We start from the raw sequence: 9,214 nt of genomic DNA on the forward strand, positions 1-9,214 counted from the left end.
TAAGAAAAAACAAGGATTGTAAGCTTCCAACAGATTCTTCTTGCATGGCTTGTTCTCCATTAATAGAAAACTAATTTCATATTCTCTAGTCAAGGGACAACTGCAGATTTGGTTCAGCTATCACTGTGAGATGTAACTGATTTTATTTGTTTCTTCTATTTATTGGTATTTGTAAGTTTTCTGCTTTTATAGGTTGTGATTATTGTGTATGATTAAATAGGTGCACAATATTTAATTATTCACGTAATCTATTTGCTAATTAGAATAGTTGAATCCGTAATTGTTTGACTACTCTAATCCCAGTAGCAACTGACATAATTGGATTTGTGTCAGGGAAACGCACGATCTAATTTAAATAAACCCTCGTAGCGTATTTATTGATTAGAACATGGTATCTCTAATTTCTAATGCAATTGAGGAATTAAATCCTAAGGTCGTACCTAGGGTTATTCCTAAATTAGGGAAATAGTTAATGGTCGTACCTTGACTATCGAAATAGTAAGGAGGAATTGATTGTCAGATCGTATCGGCAGTTAAAACCTGTTTATAATGAATGTTGAAATTATAACTCCATCAATGATCAGTTACCTGAACCACTTCTGAAATGTATCCTTGGCTAGAGTTTTTCCCATTATTTGTCTCTCTTAATTAATTTTCATAGTTGATTAATTTGGTTAATAATTCGTTAGCATTTAAGTCTCAAAACCCCCGTTTCTCTTTGACTTGAAAAGGAGCGAATTTTCTCCAGTCCCTGAGGAGACGACCCTGCTTGCCGTTGTACTCAATTTAATAATTCATTAGACTTTTTGGTGACAATTAGGTTCTTTATTTTTGAACAGGCTCGACACCTGTCATATATATGTATAATACATACTTATATACTTTGGTATATATAATTAATAATTACATATCCAAATAAACACATTGCATCACTATTGTCACAAATGGGTCATTTGATGCTCAGTTGATGAGTGGTAGTATTGGTTTCGTAGTTTTAAATTCTCATGGTCAGGTAATACACAAACTCACTAAATAAAATGTTTGTAATTTTGTGGAATCTGCAGTTCAAGCGGAACCATTAGTTTGTCTAAAAGCGTTAGTATGGGCAAGGAGGCTTTGTTGCTCCACTCCATTAATTCAAAAATGTACTAACTATATATGAGTCAAATTTGAATTTATTAAAATTCAACTTAGATGGTCCAACTGATAGGCCTATTTGGAGCTCTACGTCACATCATTATCAAAGGTTCATGTTCTTGAAATTTTACAATCGATCTACTTTTTTTGATCCACAAGTCCTGAAATCTAGCAAAGTTTTTAACACTCGTCTGTCAATTACCAAATTATTATAGGATAATTTGTCAACTATGCTAAAAGAAGAACAAGAATGAAGGGAGTGCTTTTACTTTTTCGCATGATCATTCTATTTCTTCCTTTTATATACTCATAGTATTCCATTTAAGATTATCAATTTAGTTGGGTGTTTATCCATTTAGTTAGGTGTTTATTAAAACTTCTACGGTAATTAGTGGTCCCACTAGATACTTTAGGTAAGCAATGGATTTGAAAATCCTTTTTTTCTTAGCCTTCCTTAGAATATATTTTCCATCTTTAAATCCTCCACTTAATTTCTTACCTTTTAAACATTATTTCTCAAGAAACCACTAAATACAAGGATATCATGATTTTTATGCCCAAATTAAATTTTCTGACGTTCGTAGTCAATACTTTGGTTTATATCGTTTTATTCAAATCTAGATAATTTAATGAAAATAATTGAATGAAACTTCTAGTGTAGTTTATTTTGCCAACACCGGCCAGTTTGATCTGTTCAACTTTGTGCCAATTCATCTGCGATCCTCTTGATCAGCCGGTCCAAGTATAACATGATAAAATGCATTGTGACAATTCACGTAGGTATTAGTTGTTAAATTTTTGGTAAATTATCTTTTACCCCGCTGTAGTTTGATACTTTACTCATAACCCCCCCCCCCTTTATATTAACCCTCTCATGGTTGGAATTAAAGTGTCACTTTTAGTTTTTCAATAGTAAAAAATCAAAGGCAAACTAATAAATTGACAAATTTATCCTTCCATTACTTCTTTTTTTTTCCCTCCAAAAATAAAAAAGAAGAAATTGAAAAAAATAGATAAATAAGAACTAGAAAATGCCATTAAAGATTTGGTTTAAAAACCTATAATGATATTTATAGCCAAAAAATATTTGGTATTTTTTGTTTCTTATTTATTAGTTTTATATTTCTCTTCCATCTTTTTGGATTATTATTCATTATTTATTTTCCTTCCATCTCTTTTGTATTTGGAGAAAATTAAAATTTTATAGGCCAAAATATAAGTTTTTAAAATCATATATTCTCTTTTGAGAGAGAGAGAGAGAGAGAGAGAGAGAAGGAAAAAAGAAAAAAAGTAGTGCAAGGGTAAATTTATCAATTTATTAGTTTGATTTTGACTTTTTACTATTAATCATTAGTCTTAATAAATAAATTAACCGTGACACTTTAATCCAAACCATGAAAGGGCTAAGAGAGTGCAAGAGTAAGAAACCAATGTTATTAAATTTGAACTAAACTAGTTGGTTCGACCGAAACCAAGAACCAACAAGGTCACTAGTTTGATTTAACATTAGAACCCGGAAGGTATTTGATTCAGTCAAAACTGATCAAAACTTCAATTGAAGGTGAAAATTGAAAAAATCAAGTTTTCTTCAATTTTTTGGTTTTTTTTCTTTTTAAAGTTTCCTTTGCAGTAAAATTTTTCCCTTGCTCGACACTGCTTGGTCGTCGCCATCCACCTTTTACCCCAAACATGTAAGTTAGTTTTTTTTTTTGGGGGGGGGGGAGGCCAAAGAAAACCATGAACTTTAAGTATAGAGATTTCATAATAATTTTATTTTAAACCTAAAAATTTATATATGTGCCTCTACTGAAAAAAGAAATTATACGTTTTAAGCAGTGGAGCTAAAAAAAAAAACTTTCTTTACACGTCAATAGTTCATAGAATGGAAACAGATATATGTGCCTTTAGTTAACTTGATAATAACTCTGTAGAAGAATCATAAAAATTACAACCACACTTTTTACAAACCTGATTCTATTAGTACAAATTTAGTCCACTAGTGAGTTTTCCAATACAACATAATTTTGGAACATATTAAAGAAAGTTTAATGCCATCTTATTTTATTAGTGAATACATATAGATCCACTTCTTTTTACTTGATATATGGATTATATTATCTAATTGTATTAATAGAACTAAATGAACTTTATTTTATATTTTGTTCCACTGGAACAATATCTTAACTGCGCCACTACTTTATATTAGCTATAAAACTCATTAAGTATGCCAGATTCAAAGGTAGTTTTTTTTAAATATTATTTTATTTTATTTAGAATTAAAATATATTTATGACGTCATTATTACATCATTAAGTTCTTCAGTTTTTGAACCCAACCTTATTGGTTGAACTCATCGACTCGCTTGATCTAGATGATGTACGGTCCGAGTTTCAAACCAGTGGAAGAAACAAGAGAACAGGATAGAGATGAATTACAATATGTATCTAATCGAACGCCAGTCTCAAAGCTACATACGTCGTTCAAAAGCCCGAGGACTCAACTTTTGCAGGCCCCAAGACTAGGTGGTCGCTGGAAATATATAGCAGCAGCAGCAACTGAGATCCTCTGAAGTGCTAGATTTTGGGCGTTATATTTTTCAAACTAAGGCAGCACAGGATTAATGATATTTGTGCAGTCATTTATAGGCCTTTCAGACTGTTCTTTATCCAAGAACACAGAAGAACTATCATTGATGGCAAGTGCCCGCAATGCATCATTGTACGAAGAAGATGCTTCGGTATAACCCTCTTCACAAATTGTAAGAAGGTCTGCAACCTCCTTACTTGCATGAGATTTTGCTTCTTTTACGGCACTTAAAGTATTGGTAACGTTTGTCAGTACTTGATTGATCGATATTTCAGCAAAAGTTCGAGCATCTGTTGATGGACTAGATAGATTTTGTTTTAAGACTTCTATACAGAACAGCGTTTCTGGAATTTGGTCACAAATTTTGATGATCAACTGAAAAGTAGGATCGTCTGGTCTGACACTGAATGATGGTTTTATCACGAGTTAGGAGCAGGATTATGAGCAAGAGCTGATTCAGATGAACCTGAAAATGAAAGGAAGCCATTTCTGTTGCATATATTCTCAATGTAAAAAGAGGAAGGAATGAAATCTTTATGAAATGATTGGTTTTAGTGCCACATAATTATATGCTTTTAGTTTGGACAATGAATGTGAATGCAGTATCCAGTCATTCTGTCGGTGACTTCTTTCGTTGCCAAAGAGGAAAATGTTTGGTTTAGTTTTGTACTCAAACGAATGCACATTAAGATTTACTAAATGCAGTCAAAAGGAATAAAAATCTTCTTATACCATAAGTGAGTATGTTATAGGAGAAAATAATTGGAGAATGTACAAAAGTGCAATGCAAAACAAATTACGGATAACACTGTCAAAGAACTGAAAACAGAAAAAAGAAACAAAACTAATATAGGCACTCTTAAGCAAGAGCTATTTCGTATACGGTTTTCTTATTATCACAATAAATTACAGAAAACACGTCCAAAGAACTGAAAACAGAAAAAATGACAATGCTACAATGCCTACACTACAACAAAAATGCCCTTTAGCGGCATTTAAAGGTGTCAGTATAGATAATCTAAACTGACATTTTACCTTTCCTCACACCTGGGACGAGTGTTGTCCCTTCCAATGTGGGGATAGCCTCGTAGCATTAAAATGTGTCAGGAAAACTATGTTGTTATAGCATCTCATCTACCAACAAAAATATTTTTCTTGATAATTGAAAGTGTCAAGATAGCTATTCTACCACATTAGAATATTGCTTTAGAAGCTACGCTATGCTAACACTTTTAATTGCTAGGAATACATAGGTAAAGAGAAATTAATCACACCATATAATAACACCGAGATCCAATGTAGAACAACAAATAATCCTTCACTTCATTCATGCCACAATTATGTCAGATATACAAGTCTTTGAACTTTCCATTGAAACTCTAAGTTCTTTCAGAAGAAAAGAAACTATACTAATCTACTAACTTCGCTATAGATGCCATTCCGTACCTATAAAAAAATCAAACAACTAAAAGGAGGACCACCATTGCCTGAATTCAATGACATAACAATTCAAAAAAAAAAAGGAAAAAAAAGTTGATATTTAACTCCATGGGTCATCCCATCCCTTGGGGCCCTCTCTTTTGACAAAGTTTAACATTGCCTGGACAGCTTCCTGAACTCTGTTGGATAGGGCATGGTTTCCCCATTCAATTTCAACCTTTCTACACCACCCATTGCTCTGCACAGATTCAGGAGCTTCAAGTGAACAGAAATTTTTTTCTTCCCAAAGATGGTTTTGCATTGACACCTTACCAATCAACTCTTCACCAAGGCATAACCTAGCATCAGACATGACAGAAGAATCACGGTAAGGGCTTCCAGAGAATACCCACCTTCTAATCTTCTTGATGAATTCCACAATCGGGCCATGTGCATTGTATCAGCATGGAAACCATCAAGTTTAAGTCCATAATTCTCTATAACATGGTTATCAAAGCTATAGTTGTGCCACACCTACAAAAAAACAAGCCAGTGCAGTTCCCCACATGGCATATAATCATTCGAAGAACTGATGAGCAACAAAGAGCCCCACATAGAATTACATACAAAAAATCTTTACCTTTTTAATTGACGGGTCTTCAAAAAAAGGAGCAAATTCAGCCAAAAGATTCCTCCCGTCCTCATCAAGAAGATCTACCCAGATACAAGACTTGCCATTTCCAAAATTCGCTTCCGGTCCACAATAAATACTGCAGCATACAATTTCTCCATGATCAACTGGTGTTTCCTGCTTAACATCAATCTTTGATACCTAGACATTAGCAGAAACCAGTAAAATGAGCTCCCAAAAAAAAATTGAATGCTACTGGAGAGAACATGAATATTAAGCGAATAAGATAATTAAAGTACAGAATTCAACTGGTTGTATGCAAATGTAAAATAGTCTAAAAGCAAGTCAAATGAAAAACATACTTCCGTGTCACATGCATGGACCATATGCCTGTATTGATTTGTGAGCATACCAACTACTTCCTTTGCAGCAGAGACAGTATCAACCACAAGAACCTTGTCATAAATGCAACCAAGCCTCTCACGAAGATTTGACTGGATAATAGCTTCTGGTTCCACAGATCCTTTTCCTGTGGGGGTTCCATTTATTTTGTCAACACCAACAGACTTTTCAGCAGCAGCCTCCCTTTTTGTTACATTATGAGCACTGCCTTTATCAATTGAGGGATACTTTTCTTTCTGTTCTTCGAATAATTTTGGCAGGGAAATTTTAGGTTGGGAAGACTTTGGAAGTAACTGCATTGTCCTCGGAGAGATTTTCCAGTGTATATCTGCTTGTTGGCTATTTGATGTATAAGACTGTCTGCTACTTGAAAAGTTGTCCTTCATCTCACGATCTGGTGCAATTGTATTCACACTTACGATATTCGGTAGGCTAAGGTTTCCTGAAGAACAAGCTGAATCATGAACATTTCTGAACGAGAGAGGTGAATTACTAGTAGATGGACAAGATAAGTCATTATCAGTGCTTTGTTGTCTAAATTTGTGATCACTTCCATCTGTCAAACTAGGCAAACTAGAAGTCCGTTCAGCACAATAAGCTTCCTTTCTTCTCTTATAGTATTGAGTCACGTCACCCCAGGATTTGTAAGTAGGCCTCTGATAGTCATGCACAAACACATGACTCCTACTTGATATCTTCACAACGGAATGATCAGAAGCAGGGCCATTTGAGACATTTGAGAAGGATACGTAGCCAGAATGGGTTTTGCAATATTCTGGCCTGAGAGTCACGGTGTCATGAAAGCCCAAAGCCAACAAAATACTCAAATAAAATAAATGAAAATACATTATTTTGTCACACAAATTGAACTCATGACAAGTACAAACATTTGCATTATCAACTATTTATCCTATGTTTAATGAATTTGTACAAATCTCAATAGCATTACAGCTCTCTCTGACATATGGTGCTATGGAACAGATATTCTTACAGCAGAACAGAAAAGCAGTTTTCAAGTGAACAAAAGTGCAGAACAGAAAAGTGAACAGATATCCTTACATGTTCATTTCTGACTATGTAAACCCAAATCACCAAATGACAAAAAATAATTACCCAAAAAGAACTCAAAATCAGACAAAAGTAAACAATAGAAAATTTTCAAAAAATTTTCAAAAAATAGAAAAATAATAGAGAATAATACCTTAAGATACTTAAGCTTCAAATTTCCATAGACGACTCCAAACGTGAAGGCTGAAGCACGAGCCACCTGCCACCAGTTATACGAAAACGAAAAAAAAATCCAAATTAGATCAGACATCAATGAAATTGTGAGAAATTAAAGCTGGCGGAGGTGGATGGTTAACCAAGGCGAGAGTGCTGGTGCCGGAGTAGGGTCCAGGAGGAGGCGACATTTGCTACTGATCGCTGAAATCGAAGAAAGAATAACTGCAGATGCTGCGACTACTGCCCCAAATCTAAGGTCTCTCTCAGACTCAGAGCCCTAATTTTCGTCGGACACCAGTTTGGAAATTAGAAATGTTGGGGAGATGGGCGAGGGCTTCCCTTAGCTCCTGCATTATTCAGTAAGGAAAAAGGCCCAAAAAGGTAACTTTTTTTGCAGGAAACCACCAACCAAATTTACATATAGAAAAATTGCAGAGTATAACCTGTTCATCGACGACATCGATATCTGCGAGCATGCGGCTGGATTTCTTACCGGAATTGCCTAATTCGTTTGCTAAGAAATAATTTCTGGAGAATCCGAACTCGTCCTTTTCGATGTCATGTTGTTCCATTTTCTGGTTTTGACGAACCTAAACCTGATGATGAGAGGGAATGAGTAGGGGCAACGGGACGGCGGAGGTAGGGAGCAGAGGAGAGGAGAGTGGCCGAGAGAGGCGGAGGGCAAAAATTTAGGCAACCGAGAGAAATCAATTCAGGGCAAAAATTTATCATGCAATTACATCCCTTCAATGGGAAAGCAAGGGTAGTTTGATTGCGGAGAGATTCAATAGAAAAAACTCTGCGGGAAAGTAAAATTTTGGCCAAGAGTTTTGAGAGATAGTTTGCCGAGAGAGAGAGTTTCTGCGAGAGATAGAGAAGAAGCAAAATTTCACTGGGAGGCAAAATCAAATTTTGAGATTTCACTAAGTGTTTTGGCAAAGGGATCTTCCACCAAAATCAAACGACGTCGTTTTGTGTTTTAATTTTTTTTGGGTGTATCTCACATTTCCGCAAGTGTCATCAAAGGCTAGTTTGAATTGAGTGAATTTTGCTGAATTTCCAAAGTTGGCCAAAAAAAACCAACCCCGAAAGCTGTCTTCATGTTCAAAACAGCAACTTTGAGACAAATTTTGAATGCCTTCTGTTGAGTATCATGGGAAAGTGTCTTCTAACAACTTTTAGTACTTTGGAAGCAGTTTCCAACGGTACCAAGTTTTCCAATTTTGAACTCATAGAGAGTGAGATCTGATTTTTCAAAGTTTGCTTGCCGAATCTGAAATTTCCGAACTTAAAGGAAATTGAGGGTTTCAAACTCTCCATTTTCCTCCGATATTGCTAGACCATTTTACACTTGATTTCAAAGGCGAAAATCAGATTTCTCTTGTGTTTTTTTTGAAACCCACTTTCAAGCCTCGATTATGAATAATTAAGGCTCAATTCATGAATTCTCCTTAGAATGAACACTAGTACAACCTTCTCGATAAGTAAGGGATTTTAAGCGATAGTGTGTAATAGACAACTATTGTTTGCTCAGGCGCTCAAGGAGACCTTCAAGAGGATCTCGAGGGGAACACTTGAAGGATTGTATACACACTTACTCTTTTGTTGCAATAGGAGAGTGTTCCATATAGGAGTACGTAATTTGAATAAGTCTATGACATGCTTATTCTATGATCATTAAGTGTTAAGTGCTATATGTTAAGTATTTACCACACTCATGCATATTTAAGTAATGCATACTTGAATTACTCGACATGAAATACTTGAATTGCATATTTATGTGATGTGTTTAAATGATTAATTATGCTATGCCTG

The 9,214-nt window shown here is 34.9% G+C and overlaps 2 protein-coding genes across 6 annotated transcripts; both read right to left on the minus strand.

The window, feature by feature from the left end:
* Positions 1-3,738: 3,738 nt before the first annotated feature.
* LOC113751469 lies at positions 3,739-4,817 on the minus strand. Its single transcript, XM_027295493.1, has 2 exons — positions 4,759-4,817; positions 3,739-4,126 (listed from the first exon to the last, which is right to left on the minus strand). Exons 1-2 carry the CDS (start codon positions 4,815-4,817, stop codon positions 3,739-3,741), a joined length of 447 nt encoding a protein of 148 aa, XP_027151294.1.
* A 227-nt stretch (positions 4,818-5,044) lies between these two features.
* Positions 5,045-7,596, minus strand: LOC113753977 (DNA polymerase I A, chloroplastic/mitochondrial-like). 5 transcript variants are annotated; one of them, XM_027298267.1, is made up of 6 exons: positions 7,540-7,596; positions 7,377-7,442; positions 6,136-6,955; positions 5,783-5,974; positions 5,556-5,676; positions 5,045-5,401 (listed from the first exon to the last, which is right to left on the minus strand). In XM_027298267.1, exons 3-6 carry the CDS (start codon positions 6,559-6,561, stop codon positions 5,385-5,387), a joined length of 756 nt encoding a protein of 251 aa, XP_027154068.1. In that variant the 5' UTR covers positions 6,562-6,955; positions 7,377-7,442; positions 7,540-7,596; the 3' UTR covers positions 5,045-5,384. The 5 variants fall into 5 exon arrangements, with proteins under 5 accessions (XP_027154068.1, XP_027154067.1, XP_027154069.1 ...); XM_027298266.1 differs by having other exon boundaries at positions 5,045-5,676; positions 6,136-6,617; XM_027298268.1 differs by lacking the exon at positions 5,556-5,676 and having other exon boundaries at positions 5,045-5,501.
* Between the last annotated feature and the right edge of the window lie 1,618 nt (positions 7,597-9,214).

The sequence above is a fragment of the Coffea eugenioides genome, chromosome 11 (genome assembly GCF_003713205.1).
Source record: "Coffea eugenioides isolate CCC68of chromosome 11, Ceug_1.0, whole genome shotgun sequence".
NCBI lineage: Eukaryota > Viridiplantae > Streptophyta > Magnoliopsida > Gentianales > Rubiaceae > Coffea > Coffea eugenioides.

Coding starts and splice junctions, on each gene's coding strand:
- LOC113751469 (XM_027295493.1), bottom strand. CDS start 4,817: ATGCTACGAGGCTATCCCCACATTGGAAGGGACAACACTCGTCCCAGG. Junction 4,127..4,758: donor CGTCCCAGGTGTGAGGAAAG/GTAAAATGTCAG, acceptor ACCATCATTCAG/TGTCAGACCAGACGATCCTA.
- LOC113753977 (XM_027298266.1), bottom strand. CDS start 6,561: ATGAAGGACAACTTTTCAAGTAGCAGACAGTCTTATACATCAAATAGC. Junction 5,975..6,135: donor TCCATGCATGTGACACGGAA/GTATGTTTTTCA, acceptor GCTAATGTCTAG/GTATCAAAGATTGATGTTAA. Junction 5,677..5,782: donor AAGACCCGTCAATTAAAAAG/GTAAAGATTTTT, acceptor GTTTTTTTGTAG/GTGTGGCACAACTATAGCTT.